This window comes from Sprattus sprattus, assembly GCF_963457725.1.
Source record: "Sprattus sprattus genome assembly, chromosome: 20".
NCBI lineage: Eukaryota > Metazoa > Chordata > Actinopteri > Clupeiformes > Clupeidae > Sprattus > Sprattus sprattus.
The window spans coordinates 10,052,701-10,074,440 of record NC_137918.1 but is presented as its reverse complement, the minus strand read 5'-3'; the positions used below and the strand labels follow the sequence as shown (position 1 = coordinate 10,074,440).

Genomic DNA, 21,740 nt, shown 5'->3' with positions numbered 1-21,740 from the left:
CACAAATCTAGTTGGTCAGAAGCTAGTTAACTGAATATACAGCAGTTGGTTGAAACGTAAATGTATTCAGCCCCTGTGGAATGAAACTGGAAATGCATTCCTCTGATATAATCATGAACGGGCTCTTGACCAGCTCACCTTAACTCCTGTCTGACCCATTTCAAACAGGGGCAATGGTGGAATTTAGTAAGTGGTACACCATTTAAATTACATTTTGATCTAACCGCATCGTTGCTTTCCAGAAGCAGAGCAGTGGTACTACCCAGCAAGCAAGCCTCCACGGGCCCCATGCGGGCATTCTGTGGGCACTGTGGGCTAGGACTAGCCCACACCAATCCCACACAGGCCCGGTATGGGCTTGCCAAGCGAGGCCCGCAGCTTTGGGTTCACTGCGGGCTCACTGCGGGCTCTCGCCGGAGAGATTCTAAATTCTAAAACTGCCCAGAAAACCTATGATGGGTCCGTGCGGGCTGCCACATTCGAACCATATAACGTATGTGTTTAAACTTTAAAATAGTCTCACGCGGAAAAAACGTTTATGTCCACTGATGAAAATGGAGACGCCGGCAACGTTCGTGTCAGCTGCAGACATTAAAAGGCAAAACCTTGGCAAAAAAGGAAAGCACACATAAATTAACAAATCAAAATCACCCTTGAAATTGCGCGTTCATGTGAGAGCTAGTGGTGTCTCAATACCCAACTTGATCAAGATTAAGGGGTAAGTTTAAGTGGTGTATGGCCCTCGTTTTTAAGCTGATCGGAGAGCTACCTTGCTCCTCCAAGGGCTATCCCAGAGCACACAGCGAAACCAGTTCGGGAATTTTCAAAAAAAAATGGCTGCTTGAAGCGAGGAAACTTTTTATATGTTTATAATGACTCGGTTTGATCTGAAATGTACTACACGAGCGATGCATAGAATTGTCGGTCTTAACTGAAGCTTTCAAACGGAAGTTTTAGGATACAATTAGCGCGTATACCACCACTCCATTGGCTTATATGGTAGCTTGCCAGCTATCATGCTACATACACTACATGTAAGTATTTTTGGCTTATAATTAATTTAAAAATGACGACAGTCTTGTTTCGTGCTCTACACAGTTGTATACATATATATTTGCAACCATGTTCTTCATTAGACTTTTTTTTAAATCGCTAGTTTCATAGCTCATACAGTCACGCATGACGTACCCGAAACCTAGTGGCGTCCCATTTCATAGGGGAAAGATCTCAGCCCTTGGCCCTTACACTTGCAAGTGCTAGGGTTAAGACTAAGACAAGATTAAGCAAAAGGGGCAAGGAGAAGAATCGAGATTCGGCCTAAGTGTTATCGTGAAAGACTTGCTGTCAGGAAACATATTTTTGCGCTTTGATATCGATATCAGAAGTGAAGTGCTATGCAATTATAATGTATGATTATTCTTTGTATCGTTTCAACATGTGGATCTTAATGATTGTATGTTAAAACAAATTCAGGCCCCTCCATCATTTATGTATCATCCCCTTGCCAATTATCCTCCACCAACAACAACACCTCAGCCAACAGCCCTTAGTCCAGTACTTTACCCACCAGCAACACAGCCCCCACCAGCACCCTACCCCTCTTTGATGAGGCCAACTCCATCAACAGGTATGTTTAGTAGCCTGTAAAAATCTACACCTGCCATAACGCTGTAACGCCATAATCTTAAAACTACATGCAAATGCCAAACATTTGTAGAGCGGCATAAAGGTGGTGGAGATGGCAGGTCAGAAGAGTTTGCATGCCGTCGTATAATATGTAGACTACGAGGTAAAACCCTGTTCATTTTTTTTTCAGGTATTGAGAGATACAGGTATTGAGAGGCTCACTAATCTAGAGAGATCAGTGGCAGCCATTACTCGACCAACAGGAAGGGATGCGACTTTGCCTGAGGGCTTAATATTACCCCTCCAAACCCCACATGACCTAGAGATGCAGGAGGGCAAAATGGAGGACGAAATTTGGCGCCGAAATTTGGTATGTCAATGTGAATAGTCAGAGAGAGTGAGCCATTGAAACAATCTTTTGTCGTGAACCCAATCTTTTTAACAGTGCATGTCATTATTATTCGTATTATTGTTATTATTATTTATTTTTGATTCCTGTTTTTTCCCTTCCTGTTAGACCAATTACCTGGCGAACATTGGTGGGCACAACGCCCAAGTCGCAACAAGGCGAATTCTGGTGACACTGCTTGGGCAGTGTTTGGCCCTCTTAATGAATTGGAGTGGCACTCATGGGAAGTGGCCATTTCAAACGTCAAAATGAAGGCACATCGTAACAGGTAAGCTACCTTTATAGTATTACAAACATTACATTAAATATAAAAAGACACCGTTCTACCCAACACCATTCTAGTTGTTTCATACCTATTTGCTCTTTGCTTTGCAGAAGCTGTTAGAAAAAGTTGCCCGCAGAACCCAAAAAATATAGAGGTAGAGGAGGAAATCAAGGTATGGCTAAGGAATGCACGAGACAGAGGAGGACGGAAGGAGCGCTTCCAGAGGCAACTCACAAGGAGGGGAGAAGATTAAAAGAGACACACACACACACACACTTGCATCTAATAAAGTCATTAATTTGAATTCCTTTTGTCTATTGTACATTTTCTGACAAGTGTTAATAATGCTGTAAATGCATCCATTTTGGATTTGCAGAATAAATATATTTTTCCTTAAAAGAATATATATATATAAAAATATTCACTATAAATAAGTGAAAAATTAGTGCGGGCTCTGTGTGGGCTATGTGAGGGCTCTGTGTGGGCTATGTGTGGGCTATGTGAGGGCTCTGTGTGGGCTATGTGAGGGCTCTGTGTGGGCTATGTGAGGGCTCTGTGGGCTATGTGAGGGCTCTGTGTGGGCTATGTGAGGGCTCTGTGGGCTATGTGAGGGCTGCCCACGCAGGGCCAACACAGCGGGGCCAACGTTTTGCCAATGAGCAAAGTCTTACGGGCCCTGCGCGGGCAGCCCTCACAGGGCCCTTGTGCCAGCCCAGAGGGGGCCCGCATGGGGCCCGTGGAGGCTTGCTTGCTGGGTATGGACAGTCCACATCCACAGAACACATTATCCTGTTTTCTCTATAACTAGCCTACTCTTGATGGGATTATCCACGACCATCTACTTCCAAATTGTTGAACATTCCTCAAAATAAAGCAATCGTATTTCGACCTATTGTTGACAGTTGACTTAATCCCACATTGTCTAGCCATCTCCTCCCTAAAGTAACCTCCATCAACTTGTTTTTTTCTTTTTATCCCTCTCCAACTCCCCTTTCTCACACTCCATCTCTTTACTTCAGTCCAAACTTCTTTCAAACTTTTCCCTTCTCAGTGTCTTACTATATTTATCCATAGCCACTTTTGATTAGTATTCTTTCCTTTCTTCTTTCACTGTTGTTCACTCTTCATTCCTCGTTTCACTCTTCTTTCTTTCTTTCCTTTATTTTTGCATTTCATGCACTGGTTCCTTCAGGAAATGCATATTCTAGTTTGTTTTACCATAACGTTAATAAAAAATTCAAACCTTTCGTTTCGAGCATTGGGACACATTCCCCACTGACTGTAATGTTTATTTATTATAATTACGTTACAAGGAGTTTTCTCCGAGGAAGGATGACCAGACGTCCCCGTTTTTCGTTCACAAAGATTAAAACATTCCACTGTTATGGAGGTGTTTACGTGTCAGAACTGAAAATGTCCCCGGATTTTGTCACATAAATCTGGTCACCTTACTCGGAGGCCGGAGCGTCATGTTATTTCAACCTCGTAATGTGAGAATATTTCTGTATTAAAGGGGTTGGGTGGTAACCAGGGTAACGCAAAGCAGGATATGACATCCGGTACCCCGTTAGTAGCTATTCAACAGGTCTACCGCAGTCAGAGTACCAACAGCCCAGCAACTGAGAGCGAGCTAATGTAAAACTGTCTCTAAACCAAACTTTTTTTTATTTCTCGAAGCATGCTGGATCACTTGACATACGTCTTTCAAATGCTGGTGTGGTGTCGAAGTTGATAATGAGATGGGCTGAAGAAACTGGTTACTGATCAGATGGTGAAAATGATGCCTTTGTGGAACCATCGCCTCGCAGGACACACCGCGCGCAATCTATGTGGTGAGTTCTGTTCACTGTCTATCAATTACTTAGGCTATTTCTCTGTTTCCAGTTCCAAAAAATGTAACTTGTAGCCATACCTGTATATTGTAGTCTCTCCTCCTGCTCATCTTAAACTGAAACACTGGTCTCTTTGACGGTTCTTCGCTAACTCAATAAATAATGACTCATTTGTGTGAATGTGTAAGACCATACGGTCGGATGAGATTTGAACTGTTACTGGAGATTCCAGTTTCTTCAAGTGCAATGGCACTGAATTATTTAACACAACAGAGTGCTTTGTGTGTGCGTGTGTGGTTGTGGCTTTCCACTTGTGTCTTTGACGGAACATCTATTCGTTTGTAGCCTGGGTTTGTGCTTTTCTGTTTCCAGGGGGCCTGACCCAAAAGTGCCCTGACAAAGGTGGATCTCCCCCCCGCACTAAGTGTGTGCTGCTCACACCACTGGCCCCATCTGTAACAGGGGGGTGTGTGAACAAGGTAAGTGGCCGCCACACTATTACTGGTGGATGTGCAGGCAGAAGAAATGGCTTCCACACAAGGCATGCCGAAGGCTCTCCAGTGCGCCCTCACCTGGTAACCATAATTAGGCCAAATGAGGACGGGGCTATCAGGAAGATCTCGCTGCTTCTAAATCGCCGGGCCGTGGTGTCGTTTGAGCAGCTGCTCAGTGACGTGTCCGAGGCTTTGGGATACCCATCCTGGAATAATGATCGTGTGCGGCACCTGTTCTCACCGGCTGGACAGGCAATCAGTAGTCTTTCTCAGTTTTTCCAAGCAGATGACGCATTTTTGGCACTGGGACGGACGCGGCCGTCTCTCGCCAGCCTGCAGTTTGCGCTGGAGGAACTTTACCCAGGTTGCCAGGGTTACTGCAACGAGCTTCTGAAAAGGTGGCAACAGAGCTTGAGGCCCAAGGCCAGCAAGGCTGACAGTGGTTTCCATGATGACAGCCCAAAAACAGATCATTCCCTAAGCAGCATTCAATCAATCAGACCATCTGCCAATAACCTCCAGCCAATCGGGGAGCGACAAGAGCAAAGGGAAAGAGATTTGAATGAAAGACATAAGAGAGACAGAGAAAGAAAGTTGAGGAGGAGAAAAGAAATGATGGAGGAGTCCTATCTCAAACCACACTCACATGTTGACCATAGGCTCCACATGTTGCCTAGGAAGCAAGGTGAACAAAGAGCACAGTGCTGCAAACGCACAGGAAACAAATGCAGACACACACAGTCGGGTTCAGTTCCAGACGCTGCTGCCTCTCAGGACCACAGAGTTGTTCCCCTCCTGTCAAATGCAGCAGGACCTGCCCAGGTAATGATATCACAGGAAGCGTCACCACAGGAAGCACCCAGGCAAGCTCAGCAGGACATGCCTGAGCTACCAGATGGAGGAGAGGTCACACAGATGGACATTGAGCGTTGCTATGACATCGGCCGTGTGGTTGGTGATGGGAACTTTGCAGTGGTGCATGTGTGTGTGGAGCGTCGGACAGGACACACCTGGGCCATGAAGGTGGTGGACAAAGCCAAGCTGCAGGGCCGTGATCACATGATCCACAATGAGGTTTCCCTATTGGCCAGCCTGAGACACCCAAGGGTGGTGCATTTGCTGCGCTGCCACCACACAAACACACATGTCTATCTGATCATGGAGCTGGCGTCTGAGGGAGATCTGTTTGATGCTATTGTGACCAGTGCCAAATTCAGTGAGGTCTGTGCAGCTGGCATGCTGAAAGACATGAGTGATGCCCTCCAGTTCATCCACAACAGGAGTATTGTACACAGAGACATCAAACCAGAAAACCTGCTGGTATATAAACACACACACACACAGTTACAGTTATCTGTTGCCTTTAAATGTCTGATAAGAAGAAAAACAACATTAAAGGTAATGGTAAGACCACAGCCTGTGGGTGGAATGGCATTCTTCACTTCCAATGCTAACTTTGGTCAATACTCCACTGTTTATGAAATGTTTTTTTCCAACTTGCCAGGGAAAGTGTTCAAAATGGTAAGTGCAGTTTTTAAAGATGAATTCATCACAACAGCAGTACCCATTTTACAATCCCTTAGAAGTAGTGGTCAGATATAAGTTGTAAGTAAACCTATCTACCGATATCATACAAAGAGGTTTTCAATTAGAGGCTACTGGTTTATGCACATATATTCATGTATTTTGAATAAATAAGTACGTAAAATATTAACACACCAAAAGAAAAAATTCTGTTTTTCTAACAATGATGTCTAATATCTTGCTAGGTCCATCGTCATGGTGATGGTGCGGTCACTCTGAAGTTGGCTGATTTTGGATTGGCTCTGGTGGTCACTGAACCCTTATTTACAGTGTGCGGAACACCCACTTATGTTGCCCCGGAGATACTGGCAGAGACAGGTAAGGAGTTACATGACTGCATTTTGATTTTCAGTTAGAGGGAATCTGCACTTTGTGGTAAAATGTGTCTGTCTCTGTGTCTGTGTGTGTGTGTGTGTTTGTGTGTGTGTGTGTGTGTGTGTGTGTGTGTGTGTGTGTGTGTGTGTGTGTGTGTGTCTCTCTCTCTCTCGCTGTGTGTGTGTGTGTGTGTGTCTGTCTGTCTGTCTGTCTGTCTGTCTGTCTGTCTGTCTGTACAGGCTATGGTGTAGCAGTGGACGTGTGGGCAATGGGAGTGATTCTGTACATCCTGCTGTGTGGGTTCCCTCCTTTTCGCAGTACAGAACGCAATCAAGTGGAACTCTTTCAGCTCATCTGTGCTGGAGACCTCCACTTCCTGCCCCCATACTGGGACAAGTCTTCAGAGGGTAAGGTCTTTCAAAACATATATTGACACAATTACCTATAGCTTAGCAGGTACGCTGCACCCATGTTAAATATGTTCCATATAGGCATTTTCGCTTAAATGGTATTTGTCATTTGTGTGTAGGTGTTAAGGACTTGATCCGAGGTCTCCTTCAGGTGGACCCAAAAGATCGTCTGACTGCACATCAGGCTCAGCAGCACAGCTGGGTCAGGAGTCCTGGCAGAACCACCACCCAGCACACACAACAGAGACCGCAAGTGGCAACCACAGGCCACGGCCCTCCCCGGACCACTCTGGACCATAAACTCCCACAGATCAGCACAGCCCACAGAGACCACAGCAGACCAGCACCAGCACCGACAGAAGAGGCTATTGCACACCTGACCAGCACAGCTCACAGAGACCACACCAGACCAGCACCAGCACCGACAGAAGAGGCTATTGCACACCTGACCAGCACAGCTCACAGAGACCACACCAGACCAGCACCGACAGAAGAGGCTATTGCACACCAGACCAGCACAGCTCACAGAGACCAAACCAGACCAGCACCGACAGAAGAGGCTATTGCTCACCAGACCAGCACAGCTCACAGAGACCACACCAGACCAGCACCGACAGAAGAGGCTATTGCACACCAGACCAGCCCAAATAAAATGGCAGGAGAGGAACACACCTCTGTGTGGACGAGAAGCGCCAGTATCGACCAGACAAATAAGCTTACTTCAGTTTATAGACTAGGAGAGAACAAAGAGACCTCCATAGAGACAAGTGATGTGACATCGTCAGGGACATAAAAGATAAGCTCACATTTAAAACACCAAAACAAGACATGTTTCTGCTGCATCAGTAAGGGATTTTTCCTGGTAGTTCCTATGTTCTGGAACAATTTCGTTACTGGATACTAAGACGAACAAGGTTGCAAAAGTGTGGGAATTTTGTGGGGAAATGTTCATTTTCAGGAATTTATGGTAATTTTGGAACCTAAAATGTGCTCTGTAGTTTCTGTTATAATATACCCAAATGTAGGGGGCATGTACTGTATAAAAAAAAAAAGTAAGATTAAACTGAATTCTAAACATTCAGCAACAATAACTTGAACTGTATCAATAACTGTAAAAAAAAAAAAAAAAAAAAAAAATCAGTCCAGTTAAAAAAATATACATATATTTATTAGACATCCTCAATATACACTTTGTCTTTAAAACAATTAATCAATTAATTTGGTGTAGCCAATTAAGAGAAATACGCTACAAATGCAAAATGCATCAGAAGATCAGAAAACACAAGTTTGCTGAAATTGTATCATCCTTCTACATTAACTGAATGCCTATTCCTTGCACCTTCTACAGAAGATTTTACATTAATAAAATAAAATTAGGAAAATAAACTAGGAAAATGTAAATGTAATGGTATTAAGACTTCCATTTCTCAGGTAGCTATAGCTCAAGGCATCATTTCCATATTACTGTTGAAACTCTATGGTAATTTACCACAAAACCACCCATTTGCACACCAGATCAGCACAGCCCACAGAGACCACACCAGACCAGCACCGACAGAAGAGGCTATTGCACACCAGACCAGCACAGTCCACAGAGACCACACCAGACCACCTTCTTGTCTTCTGACAAGCCATAGATGCACAAATGTATGGAAGTATTTTATTGTGTTAACACTTTGTTTACACTTTCTTTGTGACAATACTGTACATGTATTTGTGATATACTGTGATATACAAATAATGTTCATATTAACATCACAATTATTTCTTATATAAGGCAGCAGTTTTTTTCTTAGACATTTATAACTCTTAGACTTGTATAGCATTGTTAACATGCACTAATTATATTCAGTAACATCTAATGATACTGCATTCAGGAGCAGGTTGTTTCAGCTCCTGAAATCTTCAGACAGTACAGTTCAAATAGATTTATAAATAACCATGTTTGACTGCTCACTCAAAAAAATTACAATTTAAAATATTGTTTAATGTCCACTTTACACCACTGTGTTAAACACAAATTGGTCTTCGAGCTAAGACAGTGGTACACGTGTTGTTGTTGCCAAGCGGATATGGAACTGGCAAAGACAACGCCAGAATCCAAAAAAGCACGTCGGCTGACTAGTTAGAGTAATATTACAAGACTTTATGCAAATATGACTCTGCAAAGTTTAATCTGACATGCCATCGGAGATGAACGCTAACATAACCAAAGAAAACAAATAAAAAATAGTTTCTGTTTAAATACTGCCCGGGCTTTCTGCCTACATCTATCTAAGTGTTTGAGTTTGTCTAATCTTTTAAAATGTTGACAGACACAATGTAATTGTATAAAATGTTTTATGTAATTTATTAGACTATATCCGGGTATAATGGAATTATGTGTCTATTTACAGGGATTTACAATAATTGCAAGATATAAACTTGAACTTGAACTTAGAAATGAAAGATAACAAAGACAATTACCGATGATTTCACAACAAAACTACACAACACTCAACTTTTATTAGCGAGTCTGGACACGATGCAAGCAGGGATTCCCAGATCACATTTCATCCTTTGATTCCTCCCACTGCTCACATGTTCAGTGCAAACACTCCAGACGCGGGGGACAGAATACCCGCGGCACAATTTCACCCTCTCCTGGCGGGTTTGTGAACCACAAATCCAACACGTTTCTTACAGAAGGAATATATAACAAACTCAAACTCACTCTCCTTAACTAATTTTGTAATATCTTAATATCTTCAATAATAACTTCTCCCTTCATTTTGTTCCATGGGCACATGTCTGTCCCCTCCAGTTCCTTTATTCCTTTTCATCTGACCTGTGAGAAATGATATTTACATTGTCCGCTATGATTTGTAGATCTTTATCCTTCAGTCTAATGTCATTAGACATATGTTTGTTTTAAACCTACCTTTTTCATTCGAAACAGTCGTTTTTTTATAGAAATGTAGACATTTTATAAGTTATTTATTGTATTAGTTATGTATCTCTCTCCCCCTTGTTCCTTTCTGTTTGCTCTCTGGAAGTAATGAGCCCCCTGGTATCACCCCAATTTTCTCACAGGTGAGATGTCTTCTCCCATTCTCCTCCATCCTCCTTGTTGAAGAATCTGACTGAATCTGTAATTCTTATCAAATATGTGATGTCTCATCTTACATTCCTTTATGATCAGGCCTAAAGGGTCTTCTTTTTCACCAGCATCAGACATGTTGGGCACTTCTAACAGTTGTTAGTACAATGGTATAGTTCACGGCCTCATTGGGACAAAATGCACATTTATGTGATACACGCATATCCCAGTCTCTGCAGGGGTGACCCTGATTGATGTTGAGGGTAATGGTAATGTGATGATTAATACAGAGATGTCTGTATTCATCGATGTAGGTGTGTTCTTGTATAATTTGTTCACCACACTCTGGCACAATTCCCTGTGCACTGCGTTCATTCCCATGTCTGATCTGTGTGGTTAATGTTTGCGATCCTCTGCTGCTGTTGAGCAATCACACTTCACAATCACATCTCTAGTTATTCTTGATGTTAATGTGTTAGAGGCCAGAATGTATTATTTAGTGGCATCTAGTGGTGAGGCTACAGATTGATAGATGCCACTGTATTGACCTGCTTGAGAAACTAGGAGAGAAAAATAACTGCCATAACCCTCAAAAATCTATATTTTTCACTCAAAAATACTCAAAAGTATCCTGACAAAAAATAAAACTAGTCACTAGAACATTTGTTAATAAATTGACATTTATTTATTTTTTAATTTGGTGATATTCTTTCATTAATGAACATTCAATTATCCTGCAGAATTTAATCAAACAAAACCCCTTGTTCACAGAGAATATGAAAAAGACTGAAAACACACATTTAGCAGAGAAATCCATAAAGGTAAATCAATCAAACAAACAAAATCACTTTATTGAAGTAAAATCCCAGAGACACCCTCACATTGAGGCTCATTAGCCTACTGTATCATATGTTCTCAGTGTAATTGCGTAATGCCAAAATAAGTAATAATAATCTACAAAGGACAACTTTTCAGCCTATTCATTCCGCACTTGTAATGAAGGAAACACTAATGGGATCTACATTTACTAGAAACTGGGTCATGTTTTCAATTTATTTCAATTAAATTTGATTTATATAGCGCCAAAACAATCAAGGTCTCAAGGCACTTTACAGATCCCAGGGCCTGTTTTCTATATCTAACGTTCTGTATCTAACATTCTTAAAACCTAAAAACATTTGGCCCATTACCCTGAACATAAACATTAAGCCTACTACCCTAAGTCCCAAACATTAATATGAAATCAGTCAAATAAAATCATGGATCTGCTTGGATTCCACGCAGTCCAAAGACACGTAAGTCAGGTGAACTGGAGAGAGTAAATTGCCCCTAGGTGTGAATGTGTTTGTGTGTCTGCCCTGCGATGGACTGGCGACCTGTCCAGTGTGTTTCCCTGCCTTACGCTACAACCCTAATTAGGATCAAATAATCTGGCTGATAGCATTTGTGTTTGGTACTAACATTATGATAGAACACTTATGATGTCTGTCATTCCTTTTGGGATTGTCCCAGCTCAAGCTTAAACACAGCTGAGACTGATGTTCATAGAGTACTCAGAACCCAACTGAAACAAATGTTGTGTTGTTTATGTCGTTTTAAAGAGTTCTAAGAGACAGTAGAATCACAGACCTTCAAGACAAAGACGGACCATACACTAGTTTTAACACACTGTATCTAGAAAATCTAAAGAAGATTTATACATGTAATTTCTGTACAGCTTGCCAACCATAAGCATTTAGCATGACTACACAAAAACCTGTTTTCCACACTTATTCTTCATTAGATTCTTGGCGCTGTTATTCATCAGTTGGGGCAGATAACTTCTCCAGCGTTTCAATTTCAGGGCTGACATCTTCAACAAAGAAGGACACAGTAAGTCGTCTTTCTCGTGTGATTTATGCCAGCAGAATGATCCCAGCCCCACAGACCCCTGAGAAAGCATTTTGATCAGACTAAAAAACATCACTGTCCAAGCAATGCTTTGGAATGTGAGTTTACTGTTCACGCAGATGGATATGGGATATGATGAAGATCTGTGGAGATCCTAACCCTAACCCTAGACCTACCCATGCTAAACGGGAAGACGGATTCAATCAGCAGTGTGTGATTCATAGCTTCCAGTAGCTTCTCTTTCAACTGGTCATGAATTATTATCTTGCAAAGAAAAAAACATATTAAAAGATTTTGTTTGAATATTTGTAAAGTAATCAATTCAGTAACTGAATTTTCCTAAAGAATTTTCATTTTGGAAAAGTGAACAAACCCGCAGAATACTGAACATTTTCAGCATCCTATTCTTCGCATTGTTGAACATGGTATGCTTTACTGACTCAGTGTGTTCTATCAGTATTGTCTGCTTCTTCGTCATGGATTCCTCTCCAGTACATTCTACAGCATCTGCAGCCAAACAAGCAACATTTGGTTGTAATTACCGAAATTACATTTTGCATTACACATAACTCTTCAACTAAGTCTTCCTGGAGTTAACCACAATTCCACTGTTTTACCCTTGTAGCCAGGAACCATGTTTTCTTTGATGGTATCTGTGATTGATGCATATATTTCCTTCTTTTGCTCTGCAATCTCTCCATTTATCAAATGCTTCAGCTTGGCTTCCTGTATATTTTCATGAGAAATCAATGAAATATTACAGTCAGCAAACAATAGTATAATTTGGAAACATTATTAATAAAACTATTAATCAGCATTACTAATGTAACAACAAATTCCAGTTAAAAAGAGAAACGCTTCAATTCAGAGCCTCAAAAACAAGTGGGTGTGAGACTGTGAAAAGTGTCAGTCTTTTGTTACGAACTGACCCTGTGCTGTTGGCATGCCTGTTCTCTCTCCCTTGTTTTCTCAATCTCTCTCTCTCTTTGCAGCAGGTGATTGGGGACACGTGTTTTTCTTGATTGGCTGGGCTACAAAAGCCCTGACCAGCCGGCAGTCGAGGCTGCTCTGGTCCTCCGGGCATTTGGATTTGGTTCTCCGTTGTCTTTTGACTTATACCCCTAGACTGACTTTGCATGGCATTTTGGAAAACTCCTCATAATACTGATATGCACCACACTTTTGCATTCTTTATTCTTTAAAATAATCTTTATCATGTCATAAATGTATTTTTTATTATTATCTAAATCAGCGTGTTCTCCCCTTCATGTTCATGTTCGAGCCGTGCATGTAACAGTTTTAAGAGGCGTGGATTTCCATTTTCGTCCATTATTTTCCCTTACTTTCTTGCATCACATCATTTTATGAAGTTTAGTTTTACACTTTCAGTACACTTTGACAACATAATGCATCGTTATGCACTCCTTGTCTTGGAGTAAAAGTGTAGGTTTGTGCAATGGTGCAAGTACTAGAGAGTACCAATAAAAAAGTACTAGAAGGCCAACCGAAGCAAGGAGAGGAGTAACACTGAACATACATGGCAACCTCACTAAAGTTGAATGGATTCATGGAATGCTCATTGTTTCACCACATTAGTCAAATGTGGAACACGCAATAGGATAATTAATTTTACAAGCTAATAATGAGGTGTGTTTTATCCCCAATAGCCATTAGACCTGGTACTGATATTTTTACTGTACTTATAGCATATTGTGGCCAGTTTTTCTTTTTAACTTCTGTATTTGGTGATATATTTACCAAAAAGACAGAGATAGATCGCTGTAAACACTCTCACTTACCTCAGCTTTTAAGAACCTCATAATGTGAGTCATTGCTGCAGGGTTGCTGTAGCCCTTAGTGACACTGATCGAGCAGATACTGAATTGGTTGATCATCTTCCGCACTGACAGTTTAGTTTCCCCTTTATTTCTGCACATATAACATTGGACACATGTCACACAGGGAGGCTTTGGATGAATAACACTTCTAAGACTACTGTAACAATACTTACGGAAACAAGGTATTAAAATTTTCATTGATGCTTTCATACATAACTTCAGCCAAAGCCTTGTTGAGGTCTCTTGTTTCTCCATTATTGGACCTGAAGTAACCTTCGTTTCTGCACAAGGCTGATAGAGTCTGATGGTATCCACGTCCATCTCTGCCTTCCTAAGGAAAGGATATTGAATGTTTCATTTATTAAATGTATGTGGATTAAAGCATGGTAGATCTGTAGAAGTTAAAATGTCTTTGGCAATCTGCCAAGTAGTAGTGCTTACTGGTACATCCACATTTTCCTTGGTTATTTCAGCACATTCCATCTCTGAATTGATAACTCCATCTGAGAGGCACTTCTCCAGTTCATCTTGACGTGACTTTAAACGAACATCCCTTAGATGTTTCAGTCCATATTTCAGCTTCTTACTCAGTTCACTGTGCAGTTTATCTTTGTCCGTATTCTGAAACACATACCAAAGAACAATCTCAGTTTCTCCTCAAGATAAGACTAATTTACAGACAACAAAAGGACACCTTCATTAATGGTGACACTGACCATCTCCGCATTGTCATCTTTGGATGTCTGTATGAGGGACAGGATCCCTGTGGCACTTCTAAAATACTGTGAGGCCACTCTTTTGGTATGATTGAGGTGAAGACTCTTCAGCACCTCTCTTAGCTTTGGTATTTCTTCCGTTTTTTCCAAAGATAAAAATAATGAAAACACAAAGTGTCTTTGTTAGCTATAATGGCTACATTGACAAGTGAATCTGCTCAGTTTGTGGTCACTTCATGAAATAAACAATCTCCCTTTATGGGTGATGATGAACAGCACACACTCCTCTGATGGAAAAAAGAGACAACTACTAACACTGATGATGCTCTACCTGTGTCCTCTGGTTTCATATTTGGCTTCTTTGAGCAGAACTCCCGTGAACTTACAGTAAACACTGAAATGCTGATGTGAAATTTCTGAAAAAAATTTGAATCAGTCAATCAGCCAGCTTATTGATTACAAAATTCTATCAAAAACACCTCCTGGGTGAGAAAAATACCTGGGGTGGAAAATGATCTTCAAAGGTTTGTTTCACTTGATTCTTGGCCACTTTATTCATGTGCTGTATGCATTTATTCTTTGACTCTGACTCCTGGGAAATAGGGAGAATAATAATTCACTTTGTATTTTATCTGACATAGATTTATCATTGAATGAAGCGGTGTGGGTTTGTATACTTTTTTCACTTACATTGTCCGCTTTGATTTCTAGATCTTCATCCTTCAGTCTAAGGGATGTGAAAATCAAATATGTCATTGTTGTAGTTGTCTGAATACTGTTTTAAACCTAGTAACCTAACAAACCAAACAAACGACACTGAACACACTCTTTAGTACTGCATAGAGTTACATAGACACAAATTTGAGGATAAAAAAAAGACTGACTTTTCTGATCTCATGTAAGACTGGGGATCCATATTATCAGTTTTGGTGCAGATGAAAGTGATGCCAGTGCATGCCCCTCCCTGTACCATATCTGTCATGCTGCTCTTCAGGATCTCCCAGGCTGCCTTGTCAGATGTGGCTCGATTGATATCACTCACAACCCAAACAAATGTGCACTCCCTTAACATCTGTTAAAAAAGATATTATTTTTGCTGTTTGTTTGGTTAAATTGAATACATTTCTCATAACAAACAACTACAGTATAATCCAAACCGGTTTCATTGATTCAGTATGAAAAATAAAATAGGTGTCTGTACTACTTTATTGTCAGTGTATTGAAACTATAAACTATATTTAATTCTTTAACAAATAAATTAACTTGCCAAATATGACATTTTTCATGTAATTGGAACCTGTAGCTTTGCTTAAATAATAGCATGAATACATAGCATGAATAATAATGAGTGCTGTCAAACGATTACAATTTTTAATCGCGATTAATCGCACATTTGTATCTATACTAAATTTCCCTTCAGTTATTTTGTTTTTCCATAATTTTTTTTATTTTAATCCTCTTATCAACATGGAAATGTGGATTGGTTTGCTTAATGCAAATGTTTTATTTTATTGAAAAACAACATTGCCAAACAGGGCGGTACAAAATAAAATTATAAAGTGCACATTTCAGGTAAACAAGGACTCTATAGTGCAGCTAAACCATGGCTTAATATTTTCTTTTTTTCAAGTTTGCTGGGAACATAGCAGTCAGGCCTCTTATTTCAGAAATAATGAACCGTAACAGTTAGGTTGCCCATAAAAGGTAAGACTACTACTTCTTTGCTTTCATTCATTTCATTTTAGACAACAGTGAAGCTCGCTTCTTTTGCACGACACAACTTTTAAAAGTAAACTTTCCATTCAGAAGCTTTTTATCATCCATTGCCGTATCGCGCTCGGCATTCACTCAAACCGTAACGTTAGCCTGCTACACAGTTTGCAAGGCCAAAAAGAATGTAAATCTATTTTTTTTTTTGTAAACATAATCTCGCGATACAAAAATGTACATTGTTAGAATGGGTTTGCGTTAACGCCGTTAATAAGGCGTTTAACCGACGCACTAATAATAATACAGCCGCGGAAAAAATTAAGAGACCACTTCAAAATTATCAGTTTCTCTGGTTTTACTATGTATTGGTATGAGTTAAGTTAAGTAAAGTTAACATTTTAGTTTTATTCTATAAATTACTGACAACATTTCTACCAAATTTCAAATAAAAATATTGTCATTTAGAGTATTTATTTGCAGAAAAATGACAATTGGTCAAAATAGCAAAATAAATGGAATGTTTTCAGATCTCAAATAATGCAAAGAAAACAAGTTCATATTCATTCTTAAAGGCACTCAGTGCAACTTTATATAAACATTCAATGAAAAATAAACATTCAATTTCTAGTCTTTTTTACACGTAGTAAGTTTCAATAACTCCATACCATTACATATCGACATTCAAGGAGCAAAGATGAGATGTCGTTGTGTGGTGAGAACTGATAGAAAATCGTAAACAACAACAATCGCCGGTGGGGAGAGGCCATTTTTCCATTGACTGGAATCCTGCTTTATTTATTGTAGGTTACAAAAAATAAAGAAAATGGCGGCGATTGTTGTTGTTATCGATTTTCTATCAGTTCTCACCACACAACGACGTATTATCTTTGCTCCTTGAATGTCGATATGTAATCGTATGGAGTTATTGAAACTTACTACGTGTAAAAATCTCTAGAAATCTAGAAATTGAATGTTTATTTTTAAGCCTCGAAAGTTGCACTGGGGGCCTTTAAAATACACAATACTAATGCTTTAACTTAGGAAGAGATCAGAAATCAATATTTGGAAACACCGCATCTTTTTTGTTATTTTGACCAATTGTCATTTTTCTGCAAATAATGCTCTAAATGACAGTATTTTTATTTGAAATTCAGTAGAAATGTTGTCAGTAGTTTATAGAATGAAACAAAAGTGTTAATTATACTCAAACACATACCAATAAATATTAAAAAAAGAAAAACTGATAATTTTTTAAAAGTGGTCTCTTAATTTTTTCCGCAGCTGTATATACTATTAATTAATTAATAAATGAATGCAAACAATGTTTTGTTTAATGATGTCACACTCTTGTTCTCTCCCCCTGCTGGTCATTCTATGTCAGGTTTGTTTATGCTGCTGTCTCTCAGTTAACCTTTGTGATCAAATCATTAACTGAAACTGCTTTTGCCTAATATGGCTTTCTTATGTTTTGTATCAATACTCCTTATTTTCCACTTTGATTGGGTGTGGAATTGTACTGTCAATATGGTGTCTAATCCTAAGGTCTGAGACGACAAGAATCCTGTGACTTCTTTAAGTCATTTGTTTCAGTCAAATAAGTTCTGCGATAACCTGCACATGCATCCAGAATCTCCTTTACTTTGTGACAATAACAGTCCGCACTTACCGATTTCCACATCTTGTCTCTGGTCTGATTACAGTCTCCATTTCCAGGGAGGTCAACTAGCACGATGTTCTGTAGAAGCTCTTGGTGATCTGGGACTTTGATTCTCACAGTCTTCACTACTGGCCAATAGAGTCGCCCAAGATCAGACTTGTGATGTTGAATATAAGGCCTGATTTCTTCAGAGAGGTCTGAGGCCTGTTTGAGCATGATATTAGACTTATTAAGTTATAATTTTTCACAAATATGAGCTGTAAATAAACTCACTTGAACTGTGAATTGTAAAATTACAATTTACAGCTACAAGAACTGTAACTTACCTCAAGCTTTGAAATGGTTTTAGTGCTTAACCTGAGCTGGGCTGCGATATCTGTTGAACGATCGTTGTTCATGAGTTCATGAAAGCTTTTTCCAGTTGCACTCTTTCCATACAGTGCTTCGATCTTGTCTTTTGCCAATTTGCAGATGGTTTTATCCTTTCCGTGTTCTGCTAGAAATCCTACAAGGCTTTTTAGCTCATTTTCCCACTCCTACAAATGAACATGAAGTATTTTTCAGTTTTCATTTTAAACAAAGGATGTGAGTTGTAACATTACAGTATGACAGTGGTAATGTAACAGTTGTAAGAAACCTCTTTTGAGATGAATTCAATAGTTGCTGTGTACTGGTCTCTCTCAGCCCCAGCCTCCATTTGTATGATGACTGATGTACATGCATCGAGTGTCCCTGTCGGTAACAGCTCCTCCTCACCTAGGATGGCATTTATCAGGGAGCTTTTACCATCTCCTGTCTTTCCAAACACACCGATAGTGGTTTTCTTTAACGTTTTCTTTAGCAGATCTTCCATAATGTGCCTGAACACAGCAAACAAACAAGTTATAGATAGAAAAATAGATAGATATATGGATAAATAGATTCAGGAAGACAGCAGAATCAGGAAGACATCATCATGCATGTTAATTAGTGCTATTTTACTGAAACAGGCAATGTACCTGATGAAGTTCATGAATTTTGTGTTGTTGTTGGCATGCTGCTTGATTTTCTTCTCAAATTTGTGTTGAACCTGTGCCATGACTTGTTGTGCTTGCTGTACGGCTTCATTCTCTTTCATCTCTATAAATGAAAAGACCATAAGCCAATGATCAATGTCTGTTCTTTGACAATTTGTGGAGCAGATGGATGTAACAGAGTATTAACTATGGAATGATGACACTTTCAGTAACTTGTTTATGGGTCCATATGGTAACCCACAGAAGAGCCATTCTTTATTCAGAACAGTCGTTCTTTAATAGAAATAGAGACATTTAAAAAAAAAAAATTATCACAGGTCCCTACCTCCTGTTCTCTTCATCCTCTTCCATTCCTCTTCTTCGTGAGAATCACTCTCTCTACCTCTTTTTCCTTTCTGTCTGCTCTCTGGAAGTAATGAGCCCCCTGGTATCACCCCAATTTCCTCACAGGTGAGATGTCTTCCCCCATTCTCCTCCATCATCTTTTCTATCTTCTCAAGGAGTTTAAGGATCTGACTGGATCTGCAATTCTTATCAAATTCTTGATGCCTCATCTTACACTCCTTTATGATCAGGTCTAAAGGGTCTTCTCTTTCACCAGCGTCAGATGTAGAGACATGTTGGACACTTCTAACAGTAGTTAGTACAATGGTAAAGTCTATGGCCTCTTTACTGAACAAGTTAAGTATGTCTTTCACTCTGTCTCTGTCCTCCTCTGAGAAGTTGTCAGGCTGCAGCACCAGTAGGATTACATGAGGCCCTGGAGCAGACAGGGACACACACTCGTTCACTGCCTCCAAGAGCTCAAGTTGTGTGCGTTGGGGATGAAACAGGTCAGGAGTGTTAATGACTGTGATGGGTATTCCCTCCACCTGTCCTTTGACCCTCTCACTTACATATTGTTCAGAAAGGTCAAAGGCTTCAGTCTGAAATGCATCTCTACCAAGGATGAGGTTTCCCATTCGTCCATTGTCCAGTTCATTCTTTCCCAGCAACAACAGCCTCACTGCAGAAGATTAAACCATTTGCAAGATAAGAGTATATCATTCATTCATAATTAAGATTCGGCAAAATAAAGATAAATTCTTGAGGATCTCTTGAATTTTGGAATATTTCTCAATTTGTTTTCAGTCAAAAAACATAATTCGTTCATATACATCCTAAAATAACCAGTCCCTTCACGATTTTGCAATTTGTTTTGCCTTTTTTTTTTTTGCAATCAAAATTACAAAAACGGGCTGGAGACCACAGACTCAATTTGTGTACTTGGTTTTGTGGCATATAGGGGCTCTCATGTAGCCTGGTGACACCAGCCTACGTATTTCCGCCTGAATTGATTTCAAGGTCATACTCAGTCTGGCCCAACCCCATTGACAATCGTCTCCAGAACTCAAAATTTTGCAGGACCAATCAGCGAACAGTTCAGAGCTGTGACGCAAAACTCGCCTCGGAGGAAAATACACGAAAAGCTATCGGAAAAGTTGTCTCAACTCTCGAGAACATCAGAAAATTAAAAGGGGAACAAGAGCATTTTCTTGTAAGTTTTATGATTGGAAAGGACGTCGTAGCTCTTCTCCCAACTGGCTTTGGGAAGAGTTTAATCTACCGAATGCTTACTAAACGTTGCTGATTGGTTAAGGGAACTCCAATGATTTTAAACCTCAAGATAAGCACCCGCCGATCTCGGAAACCAAAATGCATTGGGTTGGCCCAGACTGAAAGACGGAATGAAATGGAGTCACAGGCTGGTAATGGCCAGGCTAGCTCTCATGTACCAACCGAGACAACTGGGTCATACACCTACACTATGGGCCTATATGACTTGTACTCATGTTATCAAGTGTAGCTAGAAAACAAAGGGTGCGTTCTGAACGGGATTAAATGCAAAGTTTTTTGCCCCCTTAATATAGGGATAAAATGAAATCCTCATAACTTCAGCTTTTAGAAAATGTATAATTTATAAGGCCCAAGGGCGTAACCATGGTGTAGACTTTGGGGGGGTCCAAATGAATATACATATTTTTTTTGCTACGTGCATTGCCTACAATTCTATATTTATACATGGGGGGGGGGGGCTCCAGCATAATACCAAAATAGGGCTAGATACGCCCCTGGCATCAACTTACTTACTGTCTGGAAAAAAACCTGTTACCTCGCCTGCTGGTCCAGTTTTCTTCGCTTTTTAAGTAACCTTAATTCGTCCATTACTCTACCTCCTCTCCACCAACGTTACTTTCTTTGTTCTCCACTGACTGACGAAAAAGTGTTACAGTGCCCTTCACAATTATTGGCACCTTTAGTGAATATGAGCTTAACAGGCTATAAAAAAATATGTCTTTGCTGTTTATCCTCTTGGTCTTTCACTCAAAATATTCACAAAAATCTAACCTTTTCATTGAAGTAAAATTATTGAAAGGAAAAAAAAAACTGTTAAATAATTTCCCCCAAAACATGTGTGCCACAATTATTGGCACCCCTAGAAAAATCTTGTAATTAAAATCTAACTGAAGAATATTTCCAGTCATGTTTTACATTTTTAAGTTCACCTGTTTGATAAGGAACTCTTTTGAGGTCAACGATGACTTCCTGTTCCACTGGTGTACAAATAGTCTTGTTTTCCTCTATTTTATGCGCAATTTATGCAGTAAGAAATGCTGGATGGAGTGAATAACTTACTGTTTGGCGGTTGTTCCATACTGCTTCTTCTGCTTATGTTCAATGAAGCTCTGGATAGGAATTTTTCTGATAGAACATTGAAACATCCAAACGCATTAAAGTTCACCTTGTTCAGGCGACGACCAAATGAATTACTCAGGCTAAGGCATCAGGTATTAGCTAATGTGTAAATTACATTCTACATTCCAAACATTCCAAACTTGAGATCTTAAACCAGATCTAC

General features: G+C 39.9%; 1 protein-coding gene across 1 annotated transcript; it reads right to left on the bottom strand.

Moving 5' to 3' along the window:
• Positions 1–11,810: 11,810 nt before the first annotated feature.
• Positions 11,811–21,533, bottom strand: LOC308381567 (nuclear GTPase SLIP-GC-like; the record flags this gene model as incomplete). Its single annotated transcript, XM_080859162.1, has 16 exons — positions 21,518–21,533; positions 19,167–19,847; positions 18,824–18,944; positions 18,463–18,685; positions 18,152–18,361; positions 17,835–18,029; positions 15,343–15,530; positions 15,149–15,185; positions 14,958–15,050; positions 14,790–14,874; positions 14,459–14,592; positions 14,184–14,363; positions 13,916–14,073; positions 13,704–13,833; positions 12,522–12,630; positions 11,811–11,866 (listed from the first exon to the last, which is right to left on the bottom strand). Coding segments are annotated over exons 1-16 (2,601 nt in total). The 5' UTR covers positions 21,519–21,533.
• Positions 21,534–21,740: the final 207 nt, after the last annotated feature.